We start from the raw sequence: 18,378 nt of genomic DNA, 5'->3' as shown, positions 1-18,378 counted from the left end.
TGCCATTATCTAAAAGGCCATTTAGATAAAGTTCACTAGAGAGCGGGCAAAATTTGGTTCTGAAACTAGCCTTTTCCCGAAAGGCTAGGGAGAACCTAACTGAAATTTCAAGCAAAATAGTTAGTAGATTTAGAAAATTTCGCCGAAAATGATCTGCTTGGAAAGGCACATAAATAAGACACGTGTTTTCAGAAAACGACAGCTGAGCCTATCAAGTATTCTGCGATTGCAGCAACTGCAGCGACAAGAGAAAATTCCAAAAAAGCACCTTCGTATGCAACGGGGCAGCTGGTTTGCTCGCGGTTTTTTCTGTAGGACAATTTATGAAAAGCACCGGTAAAAATCTTTTTCAACTGCCGAACTACCATATCTGTTATATAGCAACCATATCTGACATCTGTTACCCATTAGATGATATTCGGAAATGATATATCGCGTTTACTATTTTGCGATTTCTAGCACCAAAATTGTGTAACCAATACTCGAACAATGCACTGAACATTACCTTCAAGAAAGTAGACTGAACAATAATTGTTTGCTGGAGAAAAAACTAAAGAAATTTGCAAAATTCGGGCGAATCAATTGTTTCAGTATTTTTGGAGTCAGGAGTATCTGCAGTTAGGTGTGCTTTAAAGTTTGAAGCAATTAATGTTAATGTTTTTTGCGTGGGACATTGTTGTCGGGCCAATTTGCCATTTTCTTACACAGTTATTGTGTTCACTTGAGTGGTTTGATTTTCGTCAAAAGGAACATGATAAACAGAAAACATTTGAGAATATGAAGACTGTACAGCTGTATTTTAACTTTTTTAATTGATTATTACAACAGACACACATCGTGAAACTGTTCCATCAGAAGGTGTGCAAGGTTTTTACAAACATATATTTTGGAAAAGCTTGAATGCACTAACTTCTACATAAATCAGTCTCCCGAACTTCTACTCTCAGCTTATCATCATCGCTCTCCCTTGTATAGACAAAAAAGCAAAGTTGACAAATATCTTTTACTCTTACAACTGACTTGTAAAAGATACATTTTGGTTGATGCGAGTATATTGAGAAGAAGGTTTTCCGGTTGTGTAAACTGGAAAGAATCTGTTAAGATTCGCTCCATATCCTTTATTGTAACCAGTGTATAGAAGTTATTATTTTGGAGCGTTTTGATGCATTTGATGTTGATAACGATAAGCTTAAACGTAGCATAAACTTGGTTCACTTAGCATAGCAGCATTGAAAGGCCGTAGCAGCCATAACAGTACGGTTTTTTCTAAAGTTCAATTATTCTCCAAATTTTTTGTTAGTTGGTTATAATAATGTTAATTAGTTTACTGTCGAGCGCAATCGTCTTAACTTCAATAACAATTTTAACTTCAATTGCAATTGTGTTAAATCAAGCGCAATTGAGTTAATTTAAAAACAAGATCTTTCGCAACTATAATGTTTCAGTGATGTATCTGAATCAATCATAGGTAGGCGTTGAGGGCTTTGAAAAAAATAAATATGACGTAATTGTTCAAGACGGTAAATTTTTTGTTACTTTTAGTAAAATATCTTAAGCAAATGAAACTGCTATTTTGTTTCTTTGAATATTACTGGTTCTTCGAAAATTCACGTGAGCATGTGTGACAGTTTGTTTCGAATTTACAAAAGTGTTTTTGCTGCAAACATAACCGTTGTTTTTTAACTATAATGTTGGCTTTGAGCAAATTATTTTTGACAAAGTATCTAGCAATCAGATAAAACCCATAGAACTCAATTAGATAGAACAGAAATTTCAATATTAAAAACTAAATTTTTTTAAGAAATATTTGTTTGTAATATGAAACAAACATTGGAGCAGACAACAGCCAAGCAGAGGCTGAGCTAAGCTCATTCTCTGAGCAGCTGTGAAATTCTTCATGAATCTGAAGCTATTCATAGCTTCCCAGTGCACAGACACACAACATCCACGCCAAGGCCACGCCAGATCTTGGATTTCCCAAGAACCAGATCACGTTTGCCAAGATCTTGACAAAATCTAACGTGATTTTCCAAGTACAATTTTTCCCCTCGTTTACGTTTTATCACTCAGAGGAAGCAAAAACAATTTAAAAAGACCATTTTGAAATAGTTTTCAAGCAAAGCTGCTTATCAAAAAGTATCTTCGGAGAAACACAACATGATTTCTAAGATCTTGGAAAGATCTTGGCATGATCTTGCGTGATTTTTCAAGTAGCTAAAATTGTTTTAAGCTTGCGGTTGAGCGTTTCTGCAATGCAATAGAACCGGAAGCATTTAAATTTGCTTTGCAGGAGAGCTGTGTAATGAACAATTTCCAAAGGAATGCCTTAAGAAGACTGCTTTGTACTTCACACAACCTAGATGAACTCCTACGTTTAATTTTGCACTTTATCATAAATGTTACAATATTGCAAAAGACTTTTTTCTTGATTAAGGTCGTAAAAAAGAACGTGATTGACAGAATCGATTATGTATACTCATTTTTTTCGGAAGTAGGGCACGTAATGATTAGTTGACTGCAAACATTTTTGGCAAGGGGTTCGAAGATTAGAATAAACACGCAAATGGTCCCGCATAAATTCTGCTAGAGGGACGTTAAAACTAACACTACGTTCGCAAAATACCCTCGAACCTCTATAATTTTCTTTTTTTCTTTTTCCAGAAGTAGACTTTTGTGAAAAAATTTAACAAATGTAATAGATTTTATGTTCAACCTATCTGAAAAACTAATTTACTGACAAATGGTTTTCGTTAAACAATCTAATAGGAAAATTAATCGGATTTTTCTCCTGAATGTTAATCAAACGGTAATTACTAGCAGAAGTTTGCGTTAATTTAAATCAGGAAATCAGGGTGGCTGTGGATGCGTTGTCTAGATATGAGTATAACTTTACAAGAAAACTTAATCGGATTAGCGTTAAACTTTAAGTTAATAAACCGCTTTATTTAGTTTTTACTGACTCGAACGATTTTAATGGCTATAAATCATTCAGGAAGTAAACAATTAATTTTGAAATCACAGCATTGCAAACCTATAAACCACCAATAATGAAAAGAAAATAGTCATTTTGTAGTTTCAATATGCGGTTTGCCCAAATTTCTCAATCAAAGCACTGTGGTTTGTGTTTGGAGAGTATGGAAATTGTATCTTTAAATAAAGGTAAAGGTTTATGTTTATCTGTTACACATGCTGAATGTGTTCAGGAATAATATATACACAAGCCACAATCGATAAAATTCTTAGGTATCATTTCCACTCCACACCTCAAATGGCATGAACATTTCAAAGATTTAGTACGAAGAGCGAACACCAGGCTGTTTCAACTCTGAAAGCTTAGTAACCTAAATGTTAACGAAGTCTAAGTTTAAGAAAGTCTAAGTTTGGTTTAGAAACCATGGATCCGACCCCTATTTCTGTACTCAAATGCTTGCTGGCTGGATCAATCACATACCCTTGTCAATAAAGTACAAAACTCGCAAAACCAAGCTCTACTATTTAATTTCGAAAACAAAGACGGTACCAAGTTTAAAAACTCCACGAAGAGGCAAACATGAAGTCAGTCAGGGGCATGCAGATTAAATTGGCCAACGGGTATATTCTAAGGGCAATAAAACACAACATTCTGTCTCTAAAGGAGTTGATATATAAGAAACGACAGTGCCTGCTCAACTCTTGCAAAAGCACTCTCGACCATCTCCATTAATAAAACTTTTAGCCGCACACACCATAGACTAGTGGCTAAAATGACTGCTCAAATAGTGATCAACCAAAAAAAATGCGGACCAATCCCAGTTCAATCCCGGAAATTCTATATCAAAGATCAAAGTCATTCGAGCAACAGAAATGGATCAACGACAGAAGAAAAGCAAAAACTGAGAGCACTAAAAGAAAACTAAGGAAACAGGGAAAAAACGAAATAAAGCAACAAACTGAAAAACTGAGAGAGACAAACAGCGCAAATGAAACACTGGCGTTCGGATCAAAACAAGTTGTTATCAATTGGCACAGCTGCGAAGAGCACAAAAACGGTTGATTGAAGTACACACAATTACGGTTCGAGTCCAACTCCAGCAACATTGTATTTAACTCATTGAGGCCTTTCTTCTATCCATTTAATTGAAAAAGAATCGAACATCCTGAAGAGGAGGAAAATGGCGCAGTGGTCAACAAAGCGTGGCAGAATAAACGAACGAACGATCATTTTTTTCTTCTTTCTCCGACTGCGGTTCGAGTCTAGCTCAGTTAGCTACAACTTTCCTTCTAGTTTTTTTCTGCCGTACTAGAAGAAATACAATATTTGGCCAGCCGTTTGCATAGTCAATGCGGCGCCAAATACAACTCAGTCTTTGTCATTCTCTGTCCATCTCATTCCATTGTTTTCATCTGTTCAGCCAGCCGCTTGTCTAGTCAATTCGGGGCTGAACAGATCACAGCTGTCATCAACATTTTTCTGCGTATTTAATGACCAACAGTTTCGCTTTCTTTCGTTGCTTTTCTTTTCTACTTTATTTATGAATATTATGCTGTTTTCAACAACACTCCTCTTATTTAAACAAACGACGGTCAGAGTGCAAACAAACAAATACATTAAATATTGTGCTGCACGTGGTTTGGTTTCAGTGGTTTTTTGGTTTAGCTTAGCGTGGCACTTTTGTTTAACAATCTCTTAACTTTGTCACTTTATTTTAAGGCTTTTTCAAGTCAAAAACAACGCTTTTCTTTTTTATTTTTATCCCTTTCTTTATTAATCTTAAACGTTCTTTTTTTGTCAATCTGATTTCAACATCGAAGCAGGATCATTCCAAAGCATGGCGAGCGATCTAAGTCCCTGCCATAATTGCATCAAACGGAGAGTTAATATATTCGAATGAAAAGCTTGGTTTTTGTAGCATTGTACATGGCACTTAGCGCAATCTGCTGATACAACATCAGATCTGGGCGCTTTGGTTCGAAACCATTCAAATCAGTTTGTCGATATCGATTTTAAATTCGCGACGACTTGAATATTGAACGAAGGAAGCATTGAAACGAAAAACCTGCAGGTACATAAGTCAACTTAGTGCACTAACTTAGTAAAACTTAGTGAACTTAGTGAACTATCACCTAGAAAAACCAAAACATCAACACGAGTGGGTTCGAGCCTCACCCAATTTTCTCACGCCATTCACACAATTTCCTAGAGGCTAGCCAAGGAACTGAGCCATTATCATTTGTATACGTCATCTTCAGCCAGCAGAAGTCCTCTATGTACTTGAAATGGCTTAGTTGACGCTTTTTAGTGGACGCTTTTTAGGCTAGAATTCTCAAACTGCTTCTTGAGAAATGAGCCAAAACGTTGCCATTACATTTTGGTTCACTTTTGACTAAAGCAGTTTGCACATGTGAAGTACACGTCATAAATGAATGTCGGCATCAATTGAAACCATTTTTTTCAAGCAATTTCATTGTCTTTCTTGAGAAATTTGATCCTTCAGCTTGTCTCTGGTCTTATACGTTTAATTGTAATTTCACAAATGTTCTCTGCAAATGTTCTCTGCAAATGTTTATTTTTTTCACCTCGCTCTCGCGTTTTTAACATTCACAAAGTGTATATGTGCATTCTGTTTTAAAAACAACTTTGAAAAGCCCGTTTTAAGCATTTGAAGATCAAAATTTCAAATTTCACTGAGCAGAATTTATCTGAATTTATCTGAATATATATATTTTTCGTTTTGTTGAAAAAAGTTGGTTTGCTTTGACTAAGCGCAATGAAGAATTATGAATGAACAACTGAATTCCTTTATGGTCCTCAAAACTATACAACTATCATCGTCCATTGTGCATCAAAACCTTATCAAAACTTTTATTCAACAGAAAGTACAAATTTTTTATTTCGAAGTCCGTAGCTCTACGCTAGGAACAACTGCTAAATTGTTCGCATTTGAACACTTCTGGCCAATCGAAGCCTAACTCCATAAGAACTTGCTCACACCCTGCCTGAGCTTGGTCACACAGTTCTCGGCAGAGTTTTAGTGTTCCGTACATTTCAGGAAGACACGGTGGAACATAAAGTGAACAGAGGAATCCTTGCAATTTGTCAGAGCAGCCCAAGTTCACAACTGGCATAAATTGACTGACTTGCATGCCAGCTTCATTTTGGGTATCATGTTTGAGGTGGTTTGGAAATTGGGTATAGTTGTAGCCCATCTAAGCACACAGAATTTCGGCTTTACGCCAACATTTAGTTTTTAAAAAATATTTATATTTTCATAAATTAATTTTTTGATAGAACTGAATAGTTTTCACCATATGCCAAAATGTACAATATCCCTAAATTATTAAAACGGTCAACGAACATAAAAAAGTTCTATTCCGAATAATACGAAGTTTAAAGAAATGGATACGTTAAATTAGACAAATCTCAAAGCCTACTGCGGAACCGTAAAAAAGCTGTATCAAATATTCTAGGTTTAAATTTCCGCATTTTTGTTCTCGGTTTACAAAATATTGTCAGAAGATATAACACGGGGGAACACGTGAGGCTTTTTAAAGTTCTAAAGTTCTGGCTCCCGTTGATTGGAAAGGAAAGCCTTTGCAGTGATATTGTGAACCTCCATAATCACTTTGAGAAAATTGACTGGTTAAAAAGACGGCCAAAGTGCAAATCTTATTTAATTAAAATTCCAGACAGTGTCTTGTTTGTCGTTGATAAAAACCAGCAAAGAGGCTGATTCAAATACGAATGCCATGAAATTAAAATAATTAATTTTAAAACTTCAATTCACTGAAGCTGCTGAATGCCTGCCCAAAAATATTGCTGAATAAAAATTCAAAGAATTGAATTTAATAGTTACCAGAAAATTAAAATTTTCACAGCAATATGCAATATTAAATTAAATCAAGCAAAAAACCCATTATGCGCGAAATTATAAAAAAAATCTAGAAACAATAAAAACTTCGTTTTAAAAGATCTAGTCGTTCGCAAAAAAATAATAACTATAACACTTTATGAAAATACTGACCTATGTATCCTTAGAAAGAGTACACAAAGCAACATCTCTGAGGGAATCAATGACACACAACTCAAAATTGAGGGAAAAGGACTAAATTAGAAAATTAACATATTCACTTAAACTATTCTAAAACAAGCGGTGTCTAAGTCGGTCAAAAAGTTAGCTAGAGCTTGAAGTAAATAAATTGACCAAAATCACGCCGCACTAAAAAGTCAGTGAGAAATATACTATTTGAGAGTCAGCGAAAAGACTTTAGAAGAAGCAACTGCAAGACTTAAAAAAACTTTTTTCAAATTTTAAAAGTTTTAAAACCAAAGTTGATTCCTATGAACTCGTTTATTTACAACCAACGAACCTACTCATTGGCAACCAATGAAGCCTTTCATAAATAAAACGAAACATAAGACAACGAAAATACAACAAATTCAGCAAAAAAACAAAGAAATGTCTTCTACTTTTTTGATGATTAACATTATAAAAGTAGCCGAAACCATTAATTACGCACTAAAAGAGTTTTTCAATTAAATATATCCTCACTAGCAATAAAAAAGACTCGGAGTTTGTGACAAAAAGTAGTTAGACAGCAACACGTACAACAGGCGAAATTCAAAAATTTACCAATTTTCAAAACGAACATCGTATAATTCTTAGAAAGCAATATCTATGACCGATAGCAATTAACTCGATTAATTAATGCTTATTTAGCAATTGATGAGACCTGGCGTTAACGAAATTAATAGATAAGACAAAGATAAGATAAAACTGGACATTTCTCGAACCCAATTAGTGTCAAAGACAGAGCAATCAATAGCTATAAAATGAAAAACTAAAGTGAGAAGTTTAATTTATATTACGAACCTATGAGGCGTTTCTATAATGCGATTAAATGATAAAACACTAAATGTTAGATAAATACACGAAAAAACCAAAAATTCACTAAAAATTGTTGAGAACAAATGTCATGATGGCCGCTTATCGTCAAAAATTTTATCTTCCAAGCTAGGAGGAGCTAATTTTCCGTATTCATGAAAATTAGGCTATTGGATAAGAAACAAACTGACAGCTATCATTGTAGGGCCTATTTTTCACCTTTTCTCATTTGATTACAATCTCACTTGCCAGTCACTTTTTTAGCATAATATTAAAATTCGGCGTTTATGAATATTTTTCTCAAAAAGATAAGGTTTTGAAATTGCGTTCTGTGGAGCAAAATCTGGGGATCACTGTACTTGTCTAGGAGCAAAAGGTGTAACCGTACTCACATGTAGCAAACCAAATACAGCAATTCATATTAGCCTAGCAACTTATTCGAATTAATTGCGACAAACTTTTCTTTTAATTTCTTTAAATTTTTCGAAAAAACGAAAAAAGATATCACTAAAAACACCATTTTATATTTTTGCACTTGAATCCTCTATTTACAAATGCTATCAGTGCTTACGTCTTTTTAAAAATTTTTAGGACATTTTTGAAAGGGTCAAATCAAAAAACAAAATACTTTACTGCTCATAAGCCCTACTACCCAGGATGAGGTGCGCGACCCAAGCCAGCTCTAATCAGACCGTCCAGACCAAAATCGGCCCTGATCAGACAGACTTGAGTGGCGCACTGGGGTGCTAGGCCGACTTGAATCGCGCATTAGGGGTGTCAGACCGATTTGAGTCGCGCACTGGGGGTGCCAGACCTACTTGAGTCACGCACCTGGGTGTCAGACCAACTTGAGTCGCGCACTGGGGGTGTCAGACCCACTTCGGTCGCGCAGCAGGGGTACCCAGACTGACACTGTTAACTGTTATAATAGCAGTAATCAATGGTATAATTTATTATTTTCAGATTAATACGTAATTTTAGGTATATGGTTTTCGGGTTCTTCAGTAAAAGATATTAGTTCCAAATAAAGAAAAGTTTTCTGCTAGACAACAACTACCAGAACTTAGTCTTTAGCGTGATTTTTGATGTTCGTCAAGTAAAAGTCCCCTCGGGGATTAATCATATCTTTCCCTTTCGGGGACTGGCCATTTTTTCGGTTGTACCTCTTGGTTCTGATCATACTCTCCAGTGTCTGGGAAGGTTTCTGATCAGACCGTACAGACTCTGGAAAGTGTTCTGTTCAGACTATCCGGATCATACCACAAAACTATCCTGACCCTAGACCACGCTATGATGTTTCACAATGCTATCTAGACTCTGGGCGGGGCTCTGATCAGACTGTCCAGACCGTAAGTTTTGCCCTAATCAGACCGTGCATACTCTGAATGGGGTCCTGATCAGACTACCGAGACCGTAGGTAGCGCTGCCAGACATTGTGGAGCGGTCGCGGTTTACCCCCCGTGATCGACCCAAGTCGGTGGTCTGATCAGGGTCGGCTTGGGTCGCGCACCTCAACCTGGGTAGCGGACCTTTCTCGGTTCATAAAGCTTTGTTTCCTTTACTTTGTTCATTTTTGTTGATGTAACTTCTCAAACATGTAGAAAGCTTGAGTAACAAGCAACAGATTAAAAATATGACAAAATTCCTACCTCTTGACACATGGGAACAGTGATAGGCTCGCACTTGTTCAAATGTATGGCCGAGTCGTTGCAGGTTTTTTCACACCGAAACCTATTGATCAAGAATAGAAACAGCAATCCAAAAATTTTCAACATCTCAGTAACTTGTTTTTTGCTTATCTTAGTGGACAAAGATGGATCTAACTTAACTCATTGATATAATTGCAGAATGGATTATGATGTTTAACTTGCACAATGCTTTAAAGAATGCCAATAACTGTCAAGAGCTAAGTAACTGATAACGGCTTGTCACCTAAAATAACAGAAGTTTGCTCAACTGTTAAAACTGCGCATGCTTTTGTACCCTAGTTCAGCAAAATTTGCAGAGAATTAAAGAAATGTAGGGATCTCCGTGTTGAAAGATGATAACTGATCGAGGTCGCCCTAAGATAACTTGGTGTCAATCCGAATTAAATGCCGTCAGTTATGTATTATGGGGCTCTAGTTGTAGACAAATATTATAAATATCAAAACCTTGCATCTATTTTTTTCCTGCTTAAAAACTTTTACTGATAGTGTTTTCATATTGAAAGGCAAGGTAATAATAGGAGCCAAAATATTTTAGAATTCCTTTCAACTACCTTCGACACTAAAAAGTCTACAAAAGTCTACGAACTCTTTTTTTTTCAGACTGCTATATTGTTATTTTGAGCATTATCATAAATGTAAAGAGTGTATAATTTTAAAAAGTTAAAAAGTTAAAATCTGACCTTAACCCAACGAAGAAAGCTGTCACCTGCTCTGCTTTATTTGTTGTTGTAGTGATTATTTATTTCCTCTAAAACAGAAATAATGAGAAAAAAAATTCGTAATGGTTTTTAGTCGGGATGATTGAAAGTGTTGAATAAGATACCGAGAATGGAAAAATGATCACTTTTGCATAATAATGCTTTTTTTACAACAAAATTATGTTGAATTGTAAAAGTTGCTTTTGAATGGATTTTGCATTCAGATCGTGAAATTCTCCGAAAATATCGGATCTAATTGCGTTGCGAAACATGTTGTAACTCAAAGAGTATTTTCGCCGAACAAAATACGTCAACTTAAAATTTGCATGGCTGGGTAAAAGAATGAACTAACTCGTGGGCTTTAAAATAAAGCAAATGAATTTTGTTGAACGAAATGTAGGAAAAAAATATATATCAGGCGCTTGAAATACCATTTAGAAGTGAAAAAATGATTTGCCAGGCAACTCCATAATGAAACAATATCAGTCAAAAAAGGATGAGCAGTGAATAGACTAATCTACCTGTGACAAAGTTTCACATTACACGTCTTGTGAGAAGAAATTTTTTGTGTACTAAAAACTGATATCTGGAAGTGGCGTCTTGATTTTGCCTTATGAGTTAAATTTGAAGTTACTGTGAACTATTACTATAGTTGAGCTGGCCCTAATACGGTCTATAGTCCCTCCGAACTCTTTGCGGATCGTTTTCCCTTGTCCCATTTTGTTGCCAATGAAAAAGCCAGTGAAAAAACCTGTTTCACCGTCAGTTGCTTCCGTTTCCTTCACTCTTGCCTCTTGCCTTGCGATTAGCTTCCCAGGATGAAGTCCGCGACCCAAGACAGGCATTGGCCAGACCGAACAGACTTTGGCCACCCTTGGCCAGACTGAACAGACTTTCTCCAGACCATTGGCCAGACCGAACAGAACCATGGCCAGACCGTTGTCCAGACCATCGGCTAGACCGTTGTGCAGACCGTTGGCCAGACCGAACAGACCCTATGCCAGACCGTTGTCCAGACCGTCGGCCAGACCCTTGTCCATACCTTTGGCCAGACCGTTGTCCAGACCATCGGCCAGACATCTTTGTCGGTTTCACTAAATCATTACGAGTGTCGTTTTTTGTCAAACCATACAAAGCATCATAGCCTGTCTTGGGTCGCGGACTTCATCATGGGTTGACACATAGATCACTCAAATTCCATGCTGTTGTCTTCCTCTTTCTTCAATTCTGCTTCATTGAGAAAATCGTTAACACACAGCGTTTTCCTGCAAACACAAACTTGTAATACTTTCATAAGACAATTGCATCGGCTGAAAAGTACAATTGATATTAGCGGATCTTAGCGGATTGTCCGCTTCTCTACCAATGCGTTTAATGATGGGTGAAACTCTAGTCATTCGTTATTCAAAAACTATGACTGACGGGCTTTGCTCTAAATGAAAAGTGTTTGAATTTTTTTCCTCCTCGATGAAGGCAAAGCGTGTTTTACCATTTGTTTGACACGTTCTATTAGACCGATTGTGCGGCGATCTTTAGCAGTTTCTTCATTTACATCGCCGACGAGGTAATGAACTTTCATGGAAATAAACGTTAAATTTGAAAGATGTCGATGGTGCAATTGCTCAAATGGGAGCCTTTTTGAATCGATCGGCAAAATAACGGTTTGGTTGAGTTTATTCTAGCCATTTATTCCAAGTATAGGCATTCATTTTGTTGTTTATCATCATCTAATATTATAAAACAAAAGAAAAAAATTAAGAAGCTAAAAATTAAGACCCATTAGAGTATAATCTATAGCTTTTCAAAATTCTGAAACCATATCGGTTGAAAAGTGAAAACATGTTCTAGATCAATAGGTGTAAGCACAATCTCCGCGAAGAATGACAATGACAATCAGTATCGGATTGTAAAACGACTTGACTGTATATATATATATATATATATATATATATATATATATATATATAATATAAATATATATATATATATATATATATATATATATATATATATATATACATATACATATATATATATATATATATATATATATATATATATATATATTCTTAAGATATGTTTAAAAAAATCAACAGGTTTTTGTGACGCGGGTGAGGGTATATTTTGAGCGACGCAATTGATGAGCTGCTCAATATCGGGCATTTGGTATCTGTATTAGTGAATCGTTTCGTTCAGTACATTTCAACCGAGCGGACGTTGTAAACAATGATTTCTTTTTGACAGTTTGAACAGTTAGTGAGAGAAAATTTTGATAAGAAAAAGGGATTCTTTTACTGTTTGGCAATAGTTAACTAATTTTTGATCTGAGCAGATACTTAATCTTGTAGATTGGCGGAAAGATGGCAACCTTACTGCTGTTTGGTTGAAAATTTTTTCTGGAACTTTCATTTTACTACATGAACTTTAACATGCACAGATTTTCCGCTAATAATTATTTGATTAGGAAACAAAATATTGTCTGGACATAATTATATTGGTCGGAAAGGACTTATTGAATGACAAAACGAACAGAACCAGCAAAGAAGTTACAGCCTTTCCCATAGTTTTAGACATCAGGAGCAACCGTTTCTTTTACATCTGCCCCACAGCCGAATCTGGTCAATCGTTTTGATTGTTCGGTGTGAAATTTTCGCAATTCTCTTTTTCATATTTGGAAGATCAGTTGAAACAGATTGATCCAATGCAAAGCCTTTCACAACATCATATGCAAAGTGTCGTGGTCAATAACACGGTTCAAAAGAATTCAAAAAGTTGAATTTTAAATTAAATTTGGAAATGAAACAAAAAACAAAAATTAGCTCCTATTTATAGTATTTATCTATGCGAAAATATGCGAGAAAGTTTAGATTAGTTAAAAATATTTTACATTTTTGACATGTGAATAGATCTTAGTTCCGAATCCCGGAGGTGATTTTCTATTTTTATCAACATTTCATGAGAATCATGTATGGCCTAGGTACAATTTTAGTTCATCAGTTGGAGGTTAATGGATGCTAGAATCAGGTTTCTGTTGGTAGGAGAGTTTACTTCTGACAGATGATTGATATGTCAATTGGATAATGACAGCGCCAAAACAAAAATAGAATTGTGTTTAGTATTGTGGCCATTAATTATCGACATAGCAACAAAGTTCGTCTGGTAAGTTCTTCTTTTGTTCTTTGAAACTTTAATAAAGAAACCTTCTAAACTTCTTGATGTTTCTTTGAAACCATCACATTCTCCTTCCTTTTTGAGCAATTTTGTGGGTATGGTTTCTCCTAATCTGTCGAGTTGTTTTCTGTTTTGTTGTTGATGTTCGTGAAGGCTCTGGTGGTTCGGGTTGTTGGTGCTCTGCAGCTGATGCTCCCACATCTGTGTTCTGAAGTTGTGGTTCTGATTGAGATAAGGTCTCCTCCACCGCTGGTTCTGTTTTTACAATGTTGTGTTCTAGTCTCGCAATTTGGTTGTCGCTCACTAGAATATTCTGTGTCAAGTTTTCGGGCTGTATGAAATATGTACTCAAGCCCTTCTTGATGATATATATATATATATATATATATATATATATTCTTAAGATATGTTTAAAAAAATCAACAGGTTTTTGTGACGCGGGTGAGGGTATATTTTGAGCGACGCAATTGATGAGCTGCTCAATATCGGGCATTTGGTATCTGTATTAGTGAATCGTTTCGTTCAGTACATTTCAATCAAGCGGACGTTATAAACAATGATTTCCTTTTGACAGTTTGAACAGTTAGTGAGAGAAAATTTTGATAAGAAAAAGGGATTCTTTTACTGTTTGGCAATAGTTAACTAATTTTTGATCTGAGCAGATACTTAATCTTGTAGATTGGCGGAAAGATGGCAACCTTACTGCTGTTTGGTTGAATATTTTTTCTGGAACTATCATTTTACTACATGAACTTTAACATTCACAGATTTTCCGCTAATAATTATTTAATTAGGAAACAAAATATTGTCTGGACATAATTATATTGGTCGGAGAGGACTTATTGAATGACAAAACGAACAGGACCAGCAAAGAAGTCACAGCCTTTCCCATAGTTTTAGACATCAGGAGCAACCGTTTCTTTTACATCTGCCCCACAGCCGAATCTGGTCAATCGTTTTGATTGTTCGGTGTGAAATTTTCGCAATTCTCTTTTTCATATTTAGAAGATCATTTGAAACAGATTGATCCAATGCAAAGCCTTTCACAACATCATATGCAAAGTGTCGTGGTCAATAACACGGGTCAAAAGAATTCAAAAAGTTGAATTTTAAATTAAATTTGGAAATGAAAAAAAAAAACAAAAATTAGCTCCTATTTATAGTATTTATCTATGCGAAAATATGCGAGAAAGTTTAGATTAGCTAAAAATATTTTACTTTTTTGACATTTGAATAGATCTTAGTTCCGAATCCCGGAGGTGATTTTCTATTTTTATCAACATTTCATGAGATTCATGTATGGCCTAGGTACAATTGAGTTCATCAGTTGGAGGTTAATGGATGTTAGAAACAGGTTTCTGTTGGTAGGAGAGTTTACTTCTGACATATGATTGATATGTCAATTGGATAATGACAGCGCCAAAACAAAATTAGAATTGTGTTTAGTATTGTGGCCATTAATTATCGACATAGCAACAAAATTCGTCTGGTAAGTTCTTCTTTTGTTCTTTGAAACTTTAATAAAGAAATCTTCTAAATTTCTTGATGTTTCTTTGAAACCATCACATTCTCTTTCATTTTTGAGCGATTTTGTGGGTATAGCTTCTCCTAATCTGTCGGGTTGTTTTCTGTTTTGTTGTTGATGTTCTTGAAGGCTCTGGTGGTTCGGGTTGTTGATGCTCTGCAGCTGATGCTCCCACATCTGTGTTCTGAAGTTGTGGATCTGATTGAGATATGGTCTCCTCCACCGCTGGTTCTGTTTTTACAATGTTGTGTTCTAGTCTCGCAATTTGGTTGTCGCTCACTAGAATATTCTGTGTCAAGTTTTCGGGCTGTATGAAATATGTACTCAAGTCCTTCTTGATGATGAAGTTAGCAGGAACTGTCTTTGTCTTTGCATTGGTCTTGAATAGAATGGGTTCGCACAAGTCGAAATCTGCTATTGCTAGTAGTCTCACTCCGTGGCCCTTGTTTTTGCTCCTCATCTTTGAAGTGTTTTGCGATGTGTCATCAGTGCCCTTCGCAGGAATGCTCCAATGATACCTTAAGATTGGGACTACATGCTTGAAGTGCCCGCTTCACTGTCTGAACTGCTCTTTCGGCTAGTCCATTAGCTCTTGGATGATGGACGAGTGGTTCCATTTTCTCAATTCCCAGTGATTCACACCACTGTTTAAGTTCACCATTTACGAATTCGGGACCATTCGAGTAAATTTCATTCGAACAGTTAGTGAGACAATATTTTGATCAGTAAAAGGGGTTTTTTCTATGAGGCAATAATTTTTTAATTATTAATTTTTTGATCTCAGCAGACACTTTATGTTATAGATTGGCGGAAAGACGGCAACCTTACTGCTGTTTGAATGAGAATTTTTTCTGGGACTTTCATTTTACTGCATGAACTTTACAAGCACAGATTTTTCGCCAATAATTATTTGATTAGGAAACAAAATATTGTCTGGACATAATTACATCGGTCGGAAAGAAGTTATTGAATGACAAAACGAACAGGACCAGCAAAGAATTCACAACTTTCCCATAGTTTTAGACATCAGGAGCAACCGTTTCTTTTACATCTGCCCCACAGCCGAATCTGGTCAATCGTTTTGAAATCTGCACAAGTCGAAATCTGCTATTGCTGGTAGTCTCACTCTGCGTCCGTTGTTTTCGCTCCTCATCTTTGAAGTGTGTTGCGATGTGTCATCAGTGCCCTTGGCAGGAATGCTCCAATGATACCTTAAGATTGGGACTACATGCTTGAAGTGCCCGCTTCACTGTCTGAACTGCTCTTTCGGCTAGTCCATTAGCTCTTGGATGATGGACGAGTGATTCCATTTTCTTAATTCCCAGTGATTCACACAACTGTTTAAGTTCACCATTTACAAATTCGGGACCATTATTAGATACTAAAATTTTTGGTATTCCGAATCTTGCAAATATTTGACTAAGATAAACTTTAACTGTTTCTGATGTTCTGTTTCCAGCGGGGAAAGCCTCTATCAAGCCAGAACTCTTGTCAACAATCACTAAGATATTGGCTTGGTCCTCAACATAACCCCAGTCCATGTGGACACGTTTCCAAACGTCGGCTTCTGGCCACGCAGAGACTGTTTTTTAAAGGCTAAGCCTGTTCATTTGACAATTCTTACATTTACTAACGAAAAGTTGAACGTCTTGGGCAATGCCAAGCAACCATGCTATCATTCTGACTGATACCTCAATTGCATTCTTCCCAGGATGTGTCTCATGCACTTTTGCCAAAACCAAGTGTCGTGATTTTGGGTGGAATTAAAGGAACAACACCTCTGAAGATGAGTCCATTGTGTATGGTCAGTGCAACTTTGTGTCGTTCGAATCTTTTTCTGCTTCTGAACATTGTTTCCAATTGCCCTTTTTGATTCGTTTCATTATGTCCTGGAAGAGTCTGTTTGTTCCAAGTTCAGTTTTTATTTCTGCTTGGGTCACCAAATCACTCTAGGCGAAGTAGATGTTATTGATTGCGAAACACACTCAATCGTTGTCAGATTCGTCTTCGTCAAAATCCATTCTGCTCAAAGCATATGCATGGGGTATCTGCTCCCCTGGTATGTACTTTAATTCATAGTCGAAGCCCATTAGAGCTATTGCCCATCTTGTGATTCTCGCTGATGCTGTCTTCGGGATCTCTTCGTCTGGTGCAAAGAGATATTTGAGTGATTTGTGGTCCATCTGTAGGGTAAATCGTCTTCCATGAAAGAGTTGTTTCAATCTTGTGACCACAAACACAATTGACAGTGCTCCCCACCCTCTGTTCGATTAGTTTTGCTCCGCTGAAGTCAACTTTCTCGATATAGAAAAGACCGGATGTCCTTCTTGCAAAAGATCCCCGCCAATGGATTTTTAATAGGCGTCAGTAGTAACTGTTGCCTATTTTTGTAAACTATATGGCTGTACAAGTGGGTTAGCACAGAATTTATTTTTTATGTCTTCAAAAGCTTTTATTGCATTTTGGCCCCGTGAGAAATCGCTATTTCTCATGTTATTTAAGGGTAGCATTTTTGTTTAAAAAAAGGAATCATTTTTCCGTAAAAGCTTGCTAGCCCAACAAATGATTCGAGTTGTTTGTTGTTAGCTGGTGCTTTTGAATTTTTTAATTTGTTTGGAATCTGGTGCTGTTCCCTCCTTTGAAATGGAGTATCCCGAAAAGCTAACGCTATCGACTGGTTTTGAGTCAGACTTTTTCTCATTAATGGTAGAGTTTTTCTCATGTAGTCGACTCTTGACTGCAAGCAATCTCTTGTCGAACTGCTCCTTGGTAGTTCCATAGACCAACACATCGTCTTGAAAGATCACAATGCTCTTGATTCCTTTGAGTGTTGATTCGATGCAATTTTGGAAGATTGGGGAAGATTTTTTTTTCGGTCCTTGAGGCAGTCGGCACATCTTGAACAGTCCCTGAAATGATTTGATTGTGCATATATCTTTTGCCTCTTTGTCCAGTTCTATTTGATAGTAGGCATCTGAGAGGTCAATTTTGCCAAAGTATGAGGCCCCATTTAGGTTGTGGAAGATCGTCTCCATATCTGGTATTGGGTGGTCCTCCTCCATCACCTTGCCATTGATATGCACTTTCAAGTCAACGCAAAGTCTCAGTTCTCCACTCTTCTTTCTCTGCCACAACAATGGAGATGCATTAGTGACTCCTCCTGGCTGTACCGGTTCAAAGATGCCCTGTCTGACCATCTGTTCCAGCTTCTCTGTGACTTTGTCTTGAAGAGGTAGATGTGATTTCCTGACTTTGCAGAACATTGGCTGTGATCCTGGTATCAGCTTTACTAGAGTTTTGTAATCCTTTACAGCAGGTGCGTGCTTGGTTGTGATGTTGTTCACACCGTGCTTGGGCAGGAGTTCTCAATCAAGCAGTCCAAATATTTTATCAGACTGCACAATTGCTAGTTG

General features: G+C 36.5%; 2 protein-coding genes across 2 annotated transcripts in view; both read right to left on the bottom strand.

Annotated features, from left to right (window-relative positions):
* LOC142344652 (spliceosome-associated protein CWC27 homolog) overlaps nt 1–18,378 on the bottom strand; it is a 242,091-nt gene that overhangs the window by 203,944 nt on the left and 19,769 nt on the right. The gene's annotated exons all lie outside the window — the stretch shown is intronic.
* Nucleotides 5,790–9,844, bottom strand: LOC142344053 (frizzled-5-like). The gene is made up of 2 exons (XM_075395526.1): nt 9,512–9,844; nt 5,790–6,186 (listed from the first exon to the last, which is right to left on the bottom strand). Exons 1-2 carry the CDS (start codon nt 9,635–9,637, stop codon nt 5,893–5,895), a joined length of 420 nt encoding a protein of 139 aa, XP_075251641.1. The 5' UTR covers nt 9,638–9,844; the 3' UTR covers nt 5,790–5,892.

Source organism: Convolutriloba macropyga, chromosome 8 (genome assembly GCF_964194025.1).
Source record: "Convolutriloba macropyga chromosome 8, txConMacr16.3, whole genome shotgun sequence".
Classification (NCBI taxonomy): domain Eukaryota; kingdom Metazoa; phylum Xenacoelomorpha; order Acoela; family Convolutidae; genus Convolutriloba; species Convolutriloba macropyga.
The sequence above is the reverse complement of the archived record's forward strand: the minus strand, read 5'-3'. Positions and strand labels throughout refer to the sequence as shown.

What these genes read in the sequence shown, in the direction of transcription:
- LOC142344053 (XM_075395526.1), bottom strand. Translation starts at nt 9,637, where the DNA reads ATGTTGAAAATTTTTGGATTGCTGTTTCTATTCTTGATCAATAGGTTT. An exon ending in CTGTTCCCATGTGTCAAGAG is followed by an intron (nt 6,187 to 9,511) that starts GTAGGAATTTTG and finishes CTGTGTGCTTAG; the next exon opens with ATGGGCTACAACTATACCCA.